Source organism: Protopterus annectens, chromosome 17.part0 (genome assembly GCF_019279795.1).
Source record: "Protopterus annectens isolate FY-2018-M chromosome 17.part0, PAN1.0, whole genome shotgun sequence".
NCBI classification, from domain to species: Eukaryota; Metazoa; Chordata; order Ceratodontiformes; family Protopteridae; genus Protopterus; species Protopterus annectens.
This window is the reverse complement of record NC_056751.1, coordinates 68,055,524-68,073,495: the sequence shown is the minus strand read 5'-3', so window position 1 is coordinate 68,073,495 and position 17,972 is coordinate 68,055,524. Positions and strand designations below refer to the sequence as shown.

At 36.3% G+C, this 17,972-nt stretch overlaps 1 protein-coding gene across 1 annotated transcript in view; it reads right to left on the bottom strand.

The window, feature by feature from the left end:
* DNAH6 (dynein axonemal heavy chain 6) overlaps positions 1-17,972 on the bottom strand; it is a 5,071,261-nt gene that overhangs the window by 2,064,888 nt on the left and 2,988,401 nt on the right. The window contains exons 39-40 of the mRNA XM_044059309.1: positions 14,517-14,738; positions 1,675-1,822 (exon numbers count right to left, since the gene is read on the bottom strand). Coding sequence (XP_043915244.1) covers positions 1,675-1,822; positions 14,517-14,738 — 370 coding nt within the window. The remainder of the gene's footprint in view (positions 1-1,674; positions 1,823-14,516; positions 14,739-17,972) is intronic.

Genomic DNA, 17,972 nt, shown 5'->3' with positions numbered 1-17,972 from the left:
AAGAAGGAATTTAGCCCAGTTAAATGCATAAATTTAACTTGGCTTAACTTAATCCCCATGTTAGAGAATAAACCAGTAAATTTGTTGACTAAGTAAATGTTTTTTGAAAACCTACATTAGAAGAAATGTGTCATTGTTTTTTTATTGCATTATAGATCTGTACTATCAGATTTAAATATTCTTGGTGCTGACAGAAAACAACTGAACAGTTTGAGTGAAACAATGATCTCTAATAAATGCATTTTTTTATTTTAATGAATGTATATGTTTCAACCCATGTTTTGTTATGACTCTTTCTTTCCCTATGCATTTAATTTCCTCCATAACCAAACACAATCTGTTTCTGAAGGTCTATTATGCCTAAAGAACCAGTGTAGGTCTTGGGGTCTACCTGGTATTATGGAAATTTCACTTACCCAAAAATCAGATGCACGAGACAACTTCTCCAAAAACTTAATTTCATGAATACCTGGATCACTGCAGTTTTACTCCAGGAAACGAATCAGTTGGCCACCATAGTGAATTTTCCCTTTTCTCCACTATAATGCCATCTTGGAGCTGGCACATTTAGTTAGGAGGGTATGGGTGGGTTTGATTTGCTTCAGTTTGTTTATTTTGTCATGGTGGCGAAGTGGTTTGTTTCCCAGAGTAAAATTGCAGTGATCCAGGTGTTCATGAAACTAAGTTTTCAGAGAAGTTATCTTGTGCATCTGAGTTTTGGGTAAGTGAAATTTCGATAATACGAAGTAGGCCCAGATCTTGATGGTCGTCAAAGAGTAATGAAAGGCAAAGCAAATTATATGAGAGCATAAATTAAATGTAAATACTCCAGGGTGGTCAGGTGACAGAAGAACATTAGCAGAGAATCAGCAATGACTATCTAAATGCCTATGTCATGAAGAAAAGACTAGACAAGGTAGTAGCAATGTAGTCTTATTGGTTTCACAGTTCTGATTACCACAGTGTCTTCATGATGCCACTTTAAAGAAACAGCTATATGACAGTAGGGAAGGAAATGACTAACCTGTCTTTAAAACTCTTACTCAGTGGTTGAACACTCCAGAATTTACTTATTACACTGCATGTTGCTTTATAATTCAGGTTAGAGAACTAGCTGGGCAGACCAAGCTGCATCTTGGTAATAGTAATGGCTGATGCTTTTGGCTTATCTTTGACAATAATCTTAACAGCTGGCAAGTAGCACCTCTATTATGCCAATGAACCCTGTCCAATTTTGAGATCTGCTCTGACACCAATGTTTTAAAAATTGGGGGAGGGGCAAGGAATATATGTGCACAAAAGAGAAAAGAGTATATTAATAAAAATAATACTCTGCAAAGGAAAAAGGATATATCAACAAAACAATGCTCTGAACTATTATGGGCCCTTATCACTGGTCAGGCCATGTATACAATCTGATAAAAGATGCTTTGGGAGATAAAGACGCTTTGGGAGGTGACCCTACAATGTTTTCACTAAGAAATACAATACATGATGAAAAATGAAATCCCAAAAGTTCAAAATGGTGATACAAGAAGGCTAGGATTAAAACAGAGAGAGAGAGAGAGAGGGAGCAGGCAACTCGCATTACCAACAAAACACTTCTGTTAATATTAAAAAAAAAGAATGCAGAAACTCATGCTTTTTTAACTGTACAGTTAGCAAACTACTTACCAATTATATTTTTCCTTTTCTTTTCTAGTTTTGACTCAATAATTTCCTGTGTTCTTGCTGAAGATGTTTGAGCTGAGAAATTTATATATACAGGAACATAATGTGCTTCATTCTGAATGCTGTTTAGCAATCCTCTGGCAACCACCGACTGCAAGTTGACAATACAACTTTATTAATTACATAAAAATGGCATCAAAAACATTTAGATTTTGTAAAGAAGTTGAGTGCTAATAAAACAAAATAATTCCCAATTACATGACGGGTTTTATGCATAGGAGTGAGTAAGTGAGTGTGTGTGTGTGTGTGTGTGTGTGTGTGTGTGTGTGTGTGTGTGTGTGTGTGTGTGTGTGTGTGTGTGTGTGTGTGTGTGTTTGTTTTAGGGAGGAGGCAACCAAGATTCAAATTAACCTGAATTCATCAAGGAAATCTGAGGAAGGCATGGCAAATAAAATGTGTCAAATATAGTCTACTGTTCTCAATAAAATTCATCCCATTCAGTCATGAAGAAATCAACAGGAGCATGCACATCTCACTGTCAGTCTACAGTTGCTTTTCATTTAATCTGAACATATGGCAACAATAGAGATGTCAAGTTAACATACTGGAAAAAATAATGAAAATAGCAGGCCAAATTTGAGTGATGCAGGTTTATTACTTGGATTGGTTTCAGTATGTTCCCCACAAAACTGTTACATATTCTTCTAACAACCCTGTAGCACAAATAAAATAAGTCACCCTTTTTCCGTAAATGAAAAAATCATATGCTTTGTTGAAATACAAAACTTTTTCTGATGTAGACAGGAACATTTACATACCACAAACCTGAAGTGGCTTAATGGAATATCATTGGTTGTTAAGTTTAAGCAGAAAATATTGAAAGCTGACAAAAATTTATATATTACAGGCATCACATTAAAGATAAGCAACTGTCAGTATTTTATTTGTCTCATATTATCAACATTGTTGTACCACAACCTTACCTATGAACTAAGCAGGTCCAGAAGTTTAAGTCCTAGGTAAAATATGATTGCAACAGTGCACCAAAGTCACCCATTATGACACAACTGTACAATGATAGTGGAGTGATGCACAAATTGAGACTTCACAGACTGCATGCTGAAAATCTAGGATCAACATACTAAAAATAACCAAGATATAAACATTTATTGAAAGGCCTTCTGAAAATCTCTGTTAGAAAATTCTAACTACATTGTACCACATTAGAGATGTGACAGCAACTTGAAAGACTGCTATATTCCTACAGCACTGGATGATAAACACAGACAAGAGGTGATGTAATAAATGTAGTGGAAGGCTTTACCTTTAAATGATAGAAGAACTGAAAGTTCGAACTACAAATGACCAAATCCAGTACATCAAATATTTAAAACATCAAAACTAAAGAAAGCAAGGTGGGCTGCAGGAAACAAATGAATGGGTTGGGACTAGGTTGAATGGCATGAGATTGTATTACAGTGAGGTCAGCAAGGGCCATAGTTACCATTTTACATAAATAATAGGTCATATACTATTGTGCATGCTGAACAGTCAACTAGCAGTATTATTCTCTTTAAAACATATTTCAGACCTAAATTGAGAAAAAGTTCATTTTAGACTTATGAGGTGGCAACTGGGTTCCACTATAATTCTACAAAACCCAACGCTCTACCCACAAAGCACTGGTTGGTCCTGAGTACACAAAACTATTTACTTGAGTATTCATTTGAAATAAAAGTATGTCTTGTACTACCAGGTAAACTAAGTTTTGTACAATGATAACAAAAGAAAATAAATGAGTCATTTCTCCTGTGTCAGTCTTAAGATGTTGGTTTGACAGCAGTTGAATGAATAAGTACATAAATAAATGCCCGGAAATGCATCTCAGCTCAGTGCAGTCAGAGTGATAGTGTGCAACCCATTACAAGCCCCCTATGCCCTCTCAACTTCTTAGTTGTATAATCTAAGAAATATCCAAATTCAGGATCTTATTTTAAATATTACTATTATTAAATTAGAAAGCTGTTAATGTTATACATTTGGAAGGATGTGAAGTTTGAAACTCACATCTCTCTGTAATAGTGTCTGCAATCCACAACAATTTGTCAGATGAATAAGTACAGAAATAAAGGTCGAGAAATGCATCTCAGCTCGTTGTTGTCAGAACTATACAGTGCATTCCTTTATACCTACCCCTGCACTCTCAACTTCTTAGCTCAAGAACCAGGGACAAAAAACTAAACTCAGGAACACATTTTAAATATTGTTCTTATATATATTTAAAAAGTTGCAAAAAATGAACTAAACTCCAGTTCGGAAATAAAACTAAAATAAAAATTTAAAAAATCCATTCTACAGTGGAAAAAGGCTAAAAGAAGGAACTATGAAGACTCTCAACAACAAAGATAATAAAAATAAACCTTTACTAACCAGAGTAATCAATTTCATCAAATCAGTATGATTTCGTCAGACTCACATTATACTCACTTAATTAGCCATTTAAATATAATCCATAATTAGTGACATCATCAGAGTTAGCAAATCACACCTTATTTGCCAAAACTACTGAAAGTACCTAGCATTAATGAACCTGTATAAAACTGACTTCTTTTCTTTAACCTTTGTCTATTAAGAATGCACTTAAAATTAAGGTGCTCATTTAAAGCACTTTTATGAAGTGCATCCAACTGAGTTTGCTATTCATATTCTTTTGCCTCAAGAAAACTTATAGCATCACCCCGATGTCAGGTTCTGAAGCATCAATGACATAAAGGAGAAACCTTTTAAAACACTACATTTAATGGAATGCTTATACAAAACATTCTTAATATTCCTTTTCTACATAGCATGACAATGCTCATAAATCCTGAAACTCAATTTCATAGTTGTTCTTCCAACCTAGAATAACTGACCACTTATACAACATTACTATAATGTTACAATATTTTGGTACTAAGTAACTCCTTTCTGTATTTGTACAATAAAAAGAAGGACCATTTGCTGAAAAGCTGCATTGACTGCAATGATTACAAGCAAATGTTCTTTTGTTTCTTAAACTCTCTACCTTACCTTCATTGTGATCCCTCTCACGAAATCCTTTGGACTTCAGTTTTTTATTAATAAATGTAGATCCATTTCTCACGACATCTTTAAATAACGGGTCCACCCCAAGTATATTCCAATTGTTAATAATAATATATATATATATATATATATATATATATATATATATATATATATATTTATTTATTTATTTATTTATATCTAGTATACTTGTGATGTAATTAAGCACACACCCAATAGTGCACCCTTTGATGACACATTTTTTCTTCATCAATTACAGTACTGCGTTCAGAGTGGAGACTAAACACATTCCCTCTTTTTTCAGTTACTTCACCCCTAAATTTATTTCTAAAAACTTAACCACTAAGTGACAAAACTTCCTTTATAAAACTCCTTTTGGTAGTACACATTCTACTTACTCTAATCATCTTTCCTATAGTAATATTTTATTTTTGATACTGGGGATGCATACTGTTGAAATGCAAGCAGCTGTTACTAGCAACCTCCTTTGTCACTATACAGATCACAATTTTCTGATCCCCAAAACTCTTCTCAATTTTGATATCCAAAATATTATACTACATTTATTAGAAATAAAAGAAAATCTTAAAAAAACTTGTACAACTAATGAGGGAATTATAAAAGTCTAATACCATATCATAGTCCCCATACCACAAAAAAGGACATTGTCAACAAATCTAAACTACTTTTTACAAAAAAATATAAAAACACTAACATACATAGGCTTAGGTTCTCCCAATACCCTAAAACAATACTGGCATAACTGAGGTCACCACCAGTGCTATAGCCACACCACATACTTGGTGAAAATAATTTTTCTTAAATAAGAAATAATTATGCCTCAAAACCAACTGTAAAACACAGGTGAGAAAAGCTATCTCTTTGGCAGCTAATTTCTTATGCTCTACAAGATATTCTTTAAATGATTCAATATCCAAAGTCATAATAAGGAGTTCCCCGGACTGCTTCATTTGCATTAAGCATGGCCATGGAACTAGCTCTAATTGGTGCTGCGCATCTTCATGGTACAGCACCATGCAGCACATAGTTAGGGGTCATTTCTGAATACAAAAATGTTGCAGTGCCTTTATGACTTCTTGTCAGTTTTCTTTATAAAGATGAGTAAAGTAGCAGTAATACAGTACTTTCCTTGCTGCCCTTGCACTTTACATTACAGGTGACACAATCACCAAGACGTGATGTGCTGTATTCAGGCTAATTGCCTAGGATGACTTATTATATAAACTGGCAATGCAAGGGGCAGCTGTGTAAGGGCTACCATATGCTTACTACTGTCATAACATATAGAAAAGAGAGATGCTTCTACCACTATCTTCTACTGGTGCTATCACCTCACTGTAGAGAAAGGTGAACTTATCTAAAACAGCCTGTGGTGTATACAGTAAAATGACTCTAAGGACTGCATTGATGATACTGGTAGCATAAAGTTGTCACCAGTAGATGACTGGGAGAGAAAACAGTTTACTGTACAGATGCACAAGGTGGGACAGCAAGCAGACCCGACACTTAGCATAACAGACATCAGCCAAAGGACTACAGGGGATGGATAACAACAGTAGAGGATAAGGAAATTACCAGCTACACTGTTCTTTCTCAGAATGTATTTGCTGTAGAGCGGTGTATGTCACACAGGGACAGAGACTGCTGCCACACTATTGCAATGCAAAGAATATGCATAGTTTTATGCACAGTGCACAAGCACTTACTTTTTTGAATGACTAGGATTTTTTAGCTGTTCTCCAGTCTACTGTTACAGAAAAATATTGTCTCACAATTATTCTTCACTACTTAAATATATATTAACCCATAGTTTCTTCACAAATGAATCAAATAAAATATTTATGATATGTTTATGTCAAAGAAAATTTAAAATACAGATGCATGATTATATAACAGATATTTTTGTATAAGTAGTAACCTTATATTTCAGGTGCCTTACAACTGCATCTCTCTATTAGCAAATTATAGTGTACTGATAAATAATTGAAGCAAAGTAAGTGCTGAGGGAGTTAAGGGATGTTATATTATGTTATACTTGATTGTGCCAAGTATCTGTGGAAGAGAGATTAACAGTACGCTCTGGCCTTCTAAGTTTGGGGATGAGTCGCTGCAAGGATGTCTGTAAGATAGTGTGTACTGATACTGACTGTTACAAGGTTAAAGGATAATAAATTTTAGACCAGGTGGTCTATGCCTTAAAATGCATATTTGTAAAATGTTCATGTGACGTTCTAAGAGAAAATCGTGAGGGATGAGGACATTTTTAAATACACTGATTTGTTAAAAGTAATGTAACGTTAAAGTTCTGCATACATGAAATTGATAAAAAAAAGGTATTTGTGTACTGTTTTTTTCCTTTGTTCTTGGAAACTGATCTGCAATTTGAGTAGGCAATCTCCCAGCACTGTTTCTGGAATGAACCAGTACTTTGCACATCCTAAAGCTTTATTCTTGATGCAAGACTAAAAGGTAAAACTCTTTATTATTTATTTCTGAAGTTTATCATTTGGTGCCTTAAGACTTGGATTATGAACTTTGGTATTGCTGCATGGCAGTGCGGATTAAATTATGAGGGCCCAACACAGCAGTTCTTCTGTGAATTCCATGCTGTTTTGTATGGGATAGTCAGAGATTCAGATACCTAACTATTAAGGCTGTGCAAACTGCTGCCAGACTAAATGGGGAAAATTAATTTGTGGAAAATGTTTGTTTTTTTTCTTAGATAATTGCAGTTAAAAGAGCGAAATGAGTGAATAACTGTTTTGTTTAATGACTGAGGTTGCTTGCTAGGTATATGTAAAATACTAGTGGGAGGACCCCATAGAAAATAAAGAAAATGCACTAATGTGTATGTGTATACAACAAAAAGGGAAAATTAACAGAAGGAGGCACCTTGTGTCAAGTGCAGTACCCTTAAGACTAAAAGGTAAGAGGAATGAGAGATGTTTTGTGTTGTCTGATGTATGAGTGAAAACAGAGAGAGAGAGAGCGAGACAGAAGTTAAAGTTAAATCAAGTTCATGAGCCTATAGCATGTTGGGACATAGGCGTGTGTGTTCATAAATCAAGTTCATAATCCTTTAGCATGTTGGGAAATAGGTGTGCGTATGTTGGCAAATCAAGTTCATGAGCCTATAGCATGCTGGAACATAGGGGTGTGTGCTGGTAAATCAAGTTCATGAGCCCATAGCAGATTGGGAAGTAGGTGTGACAGTGTAAAAGTACCCTCAGAGGGTCCGAAAGAGTAGTCACTTCTGAACATAGTACCTATCTGCCTCATTATCCCGATCACAATGCTGGAGCTGTAAATTTTGAGCTCATAATGGGACAAAAGCAAAGGAGTGCTGTGGGAAAAAGCTGATCGAAACCTTTCCTCTGTCTTTGCAAAATAACAGAATCCCTAACCTTTACTCCCTTAATGGTGTGTGAATTGATATAGTCATTTTTTCCTTTCTGAATTACCAGGATCCAGGATCTACGACGTAAGTCTTAATAGGAAAAATGGGAACACAGTTATGCAGCCAGGAACAAATCTTTGTAAGGGAACACCTGCATATTTTATGCATTATAATTATGGAAAGGAAAGTTGTTAGTATTTTGAAAGAGTGGTTTCAGTTTACTAAAAATTGCTCTGGTGAAATATTTCCATTAAATAAAACTTATGATAAAAATAAATTAGAGAATTTAAAGGGTATTTTGAAGGAAAAAACAAGGTAAGTTGAGAACAATTGGTAGTATTCTATTCTTGGTATAATGAAACACTTAAAAGGAAAAATAAATCAGCATTAAGGGGATTACAGCATACTAATAAGATGTTTCCCCATCAGGTAAAAGAGGTTAAGAAGGCAGTACAGACCAATAATAAGGGATCCCTTTATCCTGTCTTGGCATGTTTGGAAGAAAATGGGGATGGCCAAAAAGCAGAGATTTCTGAAGAGGATGCTAATCCTGCAGTAGCTACTGCACCTCCCACCCCATATGTACTGGTACAGGTGGCTCCTGTACAAGATTTTGCTGTTTCTCAGACCTCTGCATTTCGGACAACTGTCCATTGGACACCAGGTCAGCATGGTACTGTTACATTTCAACCTAGTTCCCCTGTTCAACCCTCATCTTCAGAACAGGCATCTGCAGTCAAGGGGTTTTTTCTTCTTCTTCTTCTTCTTCTTCTTATCATTTTCAACAAGCTTCTACCTCTCCAACAGGAGCACTAGTATTTGACACTCCTGTGGCTCATCACACGCAGTCACATGACAAGGTAGGACATGAGGCTATCGCCTCTGGAGAGGATCTTTTGGCAACTCTTAGAGAAATTCTGGGGGCTAATAATACAGTTCTTGTTCATCGCCGTTGAACCCCTACTGATTTGCATACTGTGTCTAAAAGTTTTCCAAATATTAGAGAAGATACATTAAGTTTTAAGGATGAATTAAAAACTATAATAAAATGTACAACCCTACTTTAACAGATTTAAACCAGCTGCTTTGGGTAGTTACTTCAGATGAAATAAGAAAACAGTTACTTGAAAAGGCTGAAATCACAGATTTTACTCTCACAGGGAATGTACTAATAGACAAAAGGCTAGGGTTGTTAAATAAAATTACAGAAGTGTTGCAAGTTAGGACAGATTGGTCTAAGATACAGGTATGTAAGCAAAATAAATGTGAAGCCCCTGTAGATTATTTAAGTAAACTCAAAATAGTGTTTGCTAGACATTCAGGCATATCAGACTCAAAAGAACAAGCTAAGCCAGGTATTGCACCTGCTTCTGAGCAGGTTTTGCAAGCCCCTATGCAAAATTATATAGAACAACTGCTTATAGACGGGTAGGGAAAGGACTTGAAGTCCTCACTAAGTGCTGCAAATCACTGCACTGAGTATCATGAAAAACATAGACAGGATACTGAGGATAAGTTGTTAACTTTCCAAATAAGGCAGCTAGAAACCCCAAGGAGATGGAGCTGGAGCAGAGACAGGGGAAGGGGGAGAGGAATTGCTAGGGGATTTTAGTAAGAGTGCTGGATGAAGGGAACAAGGTGTAGCTGGTTAGCAACAACAAGGTTGCAGTGCCCCTCCTGCCTCATCTGATGGATCTTGCTTCAATTGTGGTGAAGCAGGACATTAAAAAAGAGAATGCCCACACAAATGAATGGTGAGAGTCCAAGACACCTGGACTGAATGGCGGCCGAATTACAGCAATGCTGCCTTTCCTTCATCACCTCCTTAAATTGCAAGGAGTCAGGAATCACCGGACTGACTATGTCAGGATAATAAACTAGAAGTAAATCTTGATCTTGTGCTGCCAATAGATCAAAGTAACCCTATGCTAAGGTCGAAATTGGTTCAAAGAAAATTCCTTTCCTGGTGGAGACTGGAGTCTCTAGGTCTGTATTAAAAGGTACTTCAGATACTCAGATACCAGTATCAAAGCATAAAGTAAAGGCGGTTAGAGTAACAAATGTTACTGTCATGTGTCCTGTTTCAGAACCTATACCCACTTCTTTAAGACTGATTGAAGAAAAGCATTCTTTTCTTTTGAGTACTACTGCACAAATAAATTTGCTAGGAAGAGAGCGGTTATGCAAACTGGGTTATACTACTTACTGTACACCAGAAGGGATGTATTTGGATGTTCCAAATGAATCAGAGAGGGAAATATTAGCAGTCTTATTACAAGCTAAGGAACAGCCTTTTAAAGGCGTACAGACAGCTGAAAAACTATTTTTGGATAGTTGGGCAGATAGTGACAGAATAGATTTTGTGAACTGATGATTAAATTGCAAAGCTATGTTGTCATTAGTAGTAGTGGTGTTGGGAGCTGGAGTGGTAGTTTTGCCAGGTTTTAGTAGAAAGTTGATAGCTTGCCAAAACTTTTGGGGAATTTTGGAGTGTTTGTCTTGGATGCCTGGGAAGTAGTTCTGTGTGCTAATTTTTTTTTGGCCTGATTCCTAAGTTGGTAGTTTTGTTTGGCTAGGGTATTATAGTACAGCATTTGATTCTGTTGCAAAGGGCTTTCCAAAATGTTTAAGGGTGATGGCTGCTACCGCCATTCTAGTCGATTTTGCACAATCACTGGTGCTGAGGCATGATTTTATGGTAGCCATGCCTCATTCTGTAAAATGTTATTTAAAATAAAAACTCAACCTTTCTCGACTGCACGTCTAACTAAATATAAACATACACTTCTTTCTGATCCATCTATTTCTCTCATACTCTGTCTGGTTCTATATCCTACATCTTTATTACCTACTTACTGCTGAGGATGGTGAACAGCATGGGTGTGTGTGTGTGTGTGTGTGTGTGTGTGTGTGTGTGTGTGTGTGTGTGTGTGTGTGTGTGTGTGAGACTAATTATCTGCTTTCTCCTAGGATTGACTTAAAGGAAACTCCTATACCCAATGCTAAACTGCCCCTATTTGTGCATGGTTTCTGTAGAAGAGTTCAAAATGGAAATCTGGTCACAGGAACACATCTGCACCAATAATGATGTTTTCTTCAACAAAGACTTGAGGGTATACATTCCACCCAGGTAGCTGAGTTAGTGACTCAACAAAGGGCTTGTGAGTTAGCCAAAGACAAAGTTGTCAATGTCTACACCAATAGTTGTTATGCTTTTGGTGAAGTACATGATTTGGGGCAGCTTTGGAAACCAAGGGAACAGATATTGTTTCAAAGGGAAATAATTTGGGAGATCAAGCTGCTAAACAAGTTGTAGAAGGACTTTGTACAAAAATTAATGTGATGTTATTACAAGAATCTAAAAGTGATGGTGTGTTTAATTTTAAGAAAGTATCAGCTTTCCAGGCTGAAGCATCACTGGCAGAAGTTCAGAGGTGGCTTAAAGATGGATGCAGTAAATCTTATAATGGATAATGGCAACATCTGGACAGCTGACTGGTGGCACCTGTCTTCTTGCTACCTTATTTGGTAAGGGATTATTATCTACCAGCCCATGCAGGTAAGACAGCTTTATTTAATCAAATTACCCAAAGTTGGTACAGCCCTTATGTCTCCTCTGTGATACTTCAGTATGTTAATAAGTGTACAGTATGCCTAGAACATAATGTTAGCAAACATGCAAATATTAAGGCTGCATGCTTACCACCACCTTCGGAACCTTTTGTGAATGTGCAGCTGGACTTTGTCCAGATGCCAAAAGTCCATAATTTATAATTTATATTGGTGGTGGTTTGCATGTTTGCATGTATTCTGCATAGGTGGAAACTTACCCATGTCATAAAGCAGATCATGTAACAGTTGTTAAAAAACTACTATTTTAATGTATACCTAGATGTGGTGTACCTTGAATGATAAATAGTGATCAGGGAACTCATTTTAACAACTCTCTAATTACAGATTTAAGCAAGATTTTTAATACTAACTTGAGTATTCATTGTCCCAACCATCCACAATCATCTAGATTATTAGAGAGGGTTAATAGGACCCTTAAAAAGAAAACGTATTTAAATTAGTCACCAAAAGATTGTATTTAATAAATAGTGGATGGTCTTCATCTGTACTTCTCCTATCAGGCTACCACAACAGCAAGATTGCCTGTTCTTTTTTCATACCAGATCACAAATTGGACAACAATATTTGGCTTTCCATATTTCCTCTTTGTCAAAGACAAGGTAATCTGTATGCTTTCTCAGTTCCCAATGTCTATTTTGAAAAGCAAAACTACCACACTATTTTGCTTTTAACAAATTCTAGACAAACCAGGCCATATGATTCCTCCAGTACATCACTCAATTGCATATTATCCTTCTTACCTGATCTTCAGAAATACCAAATGGGGTTCAATATATCATATATAAACATATCTAAAGTTTTATTTTGAACCTCACTAGCAATCTACTTCGATGGCGCCAAAGCTTTATGTTGTTCTTCACCATCAGTACCTCATAGCCTTCCAACTGCTAGCTTATTAACTCAAATGGCATATCAAACACATAATCATGCATTAATTGTTCAAGACTAACACTCGTCTCTTTTGGAAAAAGCCTTTTTATCACAGTGTGTTTATGAATGATATTATCAGACCTAATATCCAGCATACACTTGATACTTGACTCCCTTTCCATCTCCTTTTTAAAATCAGCTTCTGCATCATGCTAAACTTAACTTACAGCTAACTTTGCATAGTGACAACTTTAAATAACAATACTTTTAAAGTTGTGGCAAAATACTTTAGATTATACTTTTACTAAAAAAATCTTAGAACACAAAGTGACAGGAGAAGATGCTTTTCCACTAACAATGGCATATGTGTACCACTACGCAGTGTTGACTTACACCTTCGAGGAATATACAGGGTGTCTTCAACTGCAGTCTCACTCTCAATGTTTAGATATGTGATTGTCATATATCTGTCATGTACCCTACAGACACACAGATGCACGTACGCATGCGTACACACACACACACACACACACACACACACACACACACACACACACACACACACACACACACACACACACAAACACAAACACATCACTTTAGTACCACTGAAAATCTCTGTATTGCGTTGTTTATTGCTGCTGTTTGAATTTATTTTTTTCCAAGAACCATTAAAAGCATAATTTTATTTATCTATTTCTTGACATTTGTTTACCAGAAAAGTCTGACTGGGCACAAGGGCCCTTTTTCAGAAGAGGCCTGGGGAGAAAAGCTCCAAAGTATTACATTTAATACAATCAATATTTACAATAAATTTTATAATGCAGTTTCAGTGACTATATAACATATCACATTAGCAAGACAGTGATACCATACAGCACCATACTGGAAACTATCAAACTATCTGTATGGTATCTGTATTTTTTTATGGTGATGTCATTAATTATTTGTTTTTTGTGATTTGCCAACCTTACATGATCTGAAATAAACAAACAGTTTGATTCACATGATGAAATTGTCCAAAAGTTAGTAATGTTTGTTATGTTACAGCAATTTACAAACAGCTGCATTTTTAATATATTCCATAAGTCAGAGTTTTTTTTTTTTAATTGTAATGTTTTACACTTGACATGCATTACTATTTGAGGTGCCATGTCTCTCATATTTAGCAATGGTGAATATTTATAATGCAAATCTGCAATGATAGAAAGTGAGCCACATCAATCATTAAAATGTCTACCATTTCTGCATGTCTCAACAAATTTTTGAAACACATTTGTTTTTATGTAAAATGCTAAAGTTAGGTGTGTATACAAAACTTCCTTAAACCACCTGTCTAGCAAATGACTTGAATATCATGCCAACATGTTATTTAGATTAACCAAATAAAATTCTCAAAATACTTTAATTCACTCCATAGATATCATAATCACTTCCTAAGATTTTTTAAATGCTGTAATTCATGTTAGTGAACTTTGTATTTATTTCTTTTTGGTTCTTTGGCTTATTCTGCAACTTCTGCGCAGTTTTCATTTGTCAGCTTAACTTCATATACATTTGGTTAGCCCTGTTGAATAACACTCAGTATTCCTTGTTTTGAACCTTCCTCATTTTGCATTACTTTTCATACATTACTAATGTAATATACTGCGGATCATCGTTCATAATTAAATATTTTTAGCTTGTATTAGCTTGCATTTTGTATGGTATTTAAATGTGTATTTTTATTAAACTTAAAAACTATGTGCCTCAAAAGCTTTTAAAACCAAGCTTAATTTATGATTTTATCACAATTTTTAAGAGAAAATATACTAAACAATAACCTGTAGAATTAACTTACCTTGCCAACACCAGTAACACCAGTGAAAAGCACAGAATGCTTCACAGCTAGCAATTTTTCCATTAGATAACCAAAACGTACTGTGTCATTGGTAGGAACAAGCATTTCAAAAAAGGGGATCTCACTGCTGTATCTAAAAGCTGGAATAATCTTTTCCCACGGATCCAGACGTTTTGAGTCAAAATCCATATAAAGACTCCACAAATCACAAGTTGTTGGAAGCTGCAATGTATAAAACAGGTAACATTAGTTGTATATACCTAGAGATACATATCATATTGAAATATATCTTACACATGCAAATACATATCAGATTGAAATATGTGAGCACATCCAGATGTTAAACATTATGTAAATGTTCAAAGATTAGCATGGGAAAAAGATAACTAGAACATCAAGTTTACTGAAGCACTGTAGCAAGCCTTAAACAGCTGTGCTTCAGTGCCTTTCTCGCTCTCTTTTTTTCTACACACCTTTAAAACCTCTGATATTTAAAGCTCAATAACCACTCCAGTAGTGCATTCCAAGGCCTCATCATTATCATCTCAGTAAAATAACATTTTCAGATGTCAGTACTGTTTCTCACCAGTTCCCATGAATCTCCACATATTTTATAGTCACTCCTCTGTAACTTTACAAAATAAATCTTGCCTTATACATACGGTGCTTCATGTTAATCTCTCTCTTTACTTTCTTTCGCAGACCTTGTGTTTTCATAGGTGCATAGGTGATTTGTTTGTTTAGACAGATGAGTGTCTTTTTGCACTGTTTTGTCTAATCCTTCTTGGCTTTGGAGAGGATTTTTTTTCCTTTTGTTGAATAGCCCATTTATGCTAAGGGTTGACCAGGGTGTTTTATTTTTGTCAGTAATCATAGGTTTCACTCAGACAGGTACTGCCTCCTCTATGCAGCTATAAATGTGCTTGTACAGTGCTTTTATGTATAGTTCAGAGTAGATCTCAGTGTCACCCAGAATCGGAGGGGCATAGGAATTTAATAAGCTGTTATTTAGTTTGAGGTAATTGGTTTTAGCAAAGTTCCTAACAGGTATGGAGTTTGATGGAGGTTCTAGGTTAGTTTTAATACTAAAGAAGATCATTTTGTGGTCAGATCTTACCAGGGAGGAGTTAATGCATGGGAAGGAGCAGCATCCCCTCATGATCGGGAGTCCTAAGTCTAGGGTATTTGTACCGTTAGTCTGGAAGCTAACAAATTGCTCCAGGGTGTTTGTGTAGTCCAAAAACCTTTGAGCAAAAGCCACATTCCCTGTTTGACTTACCATTTGGGTAACCCTACCACTGCACATTTTCAATCAAACTACTGTCCTTCTTAAGTATGACTTTTTAAAATAACACAATGTGCCACATGAAAGAGTCTTTAGTAGCACACTTAAAGTACCACTGATATTTGCATTTTTAGAGACAATATACTGAATAATATAACACAGCACTTAGCTTAACCCCCCCTTCACAGTTCACAGAATCATTCGATCTAAGGGGGGATTATAACATCCAAATCTTTTTTTCTTCCCTCTTTACTCAAGAGTAATTATCATAACTCCCATTTATCTCCAAAAGCTGTATAACTTGCAAATATTTGTGTTGATTGCCAGATACTCTTTCTGCTACAAGAAACATCTTCCAGGAAAGAAAGTTCATATTAGCTAAGAAGGCTGGTTTGAATAGAGGGTGACTGAGTGCCTCAAACATGGTTTTAAGATCCCATGGGGGAATAAGGCATTTAATGGGTAGATGAAGGAGAAAGGCTTTACAGGGTTTCTGAGCTGCCAAAGAGGAGTGGATTGCTTCTGTGGGGTGAAAATATTGTGACTACTCTTTCTGAAAAAGCTGGGTTTGTGGCTATTACTGGATATAGATATAGATACACATATATATGTGCATGCATGTGTGCATTTTATGCCTAAGTAATATGGGAGAGGAGAGAAAAAGGGGATATAGCAGCAATGTGGAAAAAAAACAAAAAAGGAAAAAGGGTTAAAAAGTTAATACATACATATAAGCTAGTTATAAGAAATAATTACTAACTAAAACAGCCAAGAGAAGACTCAAAGGAAATATTATTGTCACTTATCTTCTTGAGCTGCAGTTGAACACATCTGACAGGAATGGCAGCCAATAAAACCTGAGGTAAACAAGGAGCAGCACTATATTGTGGGAGGTAGGAGAGAAACTCGAGCTGTAGGAAGGAGTTGTTTGCTGTGTTGGAACCTGGTGGTGACTAGTCCCATCAGTGAAGCAGATGGAAGGGATAATCCAAGATACTTCTTTAACCCTAAAATGTACAACCAATTTTTAATGTCTGAAATGTGTATATGGAGGACAGGGTGTCTGCCTTACCAATACTCTGAGCAATACATGGCTAAAGAAAAAAGAAGTTATGTCTTACCATAACATTCCATCTGTGCTATCGATCTTCACTAATACTTGACTGTGGGGCTCGGTTCTGAGCCTCGGAACCAACTTGGCCATTTAAGTCAGCTTGCTCCTTCTAAACTCTTGAGCTAGACTCTACTCATAATGCTCCTCTCTAAATTAACTCAGATCGAGTTTACCTAAAATAGTGGCAGACAGATAGTAAATAACAGTAAGAGTTGAGATCTGTGTCCCTGTTATGAAGCCAGTTTTGGGAGTATTCGATCCACTAAGAGTCTCAGGCTGGGGGGAGACGTCAAGGATTAGTGAAGATCGACAAATCTCATGGAGCAGTGGGGTCATTAAACGGAGGCTTTAACATTAGGATTCCCTTCAAAAAAGCTTTAGAAAGTTTATGTCTCATTAGTGAAGAACCATTGAAACCAATATGGAAATTAGATATCGTGGCTAGATGGAACTGAACGGTAGAGGTTGAAGAGCCAATTTGATAAAGATCAGCCAGAAAATTCAATACTTTATGTACAGGAGCTGTATAAGCATCAGGATCAATGTTAAGAGGCCCATCTATCAAATTTTTCCCATTTACTCTGGTACAGTTTCCTAGTAGATGGCTTGTGATCGGCCAAAATGATTTATCGGACTGGTGAGGAAAGGGAAGAATGACTGGCAATCATGGGAATTGGAAAAGCCATGCAATGAACTTGAGATGCTGGTGATTTGAAGGAACCATGCCTTCTAGATGAGATAATAGATCTGGAGCTGGATCCAGAATCCAAAGCTTCTGCAGTAGATGAGGCCATATGACGGGAAACAAAACCTGTTGAGGTTAGAATGGAGCAATGAGGATTAATGTGTTATCCGACCTCTTGGCTTTCTTTAGAAACTGGGATATCAGAGGAGTTAGGGGAAAGGCATACAGGAGATCAGGGGGCCAAATGTGGAGAAGAGCATCTCTGGGTGACTGCCCTGGGGGGTGGGGAATTAGGGCAAAGTAACTGCTGCACTTGTTGTTCAGAGGAAATACAAGCGGATTGCAGCAAGGTTGACCCCAGTGTCGGAATAT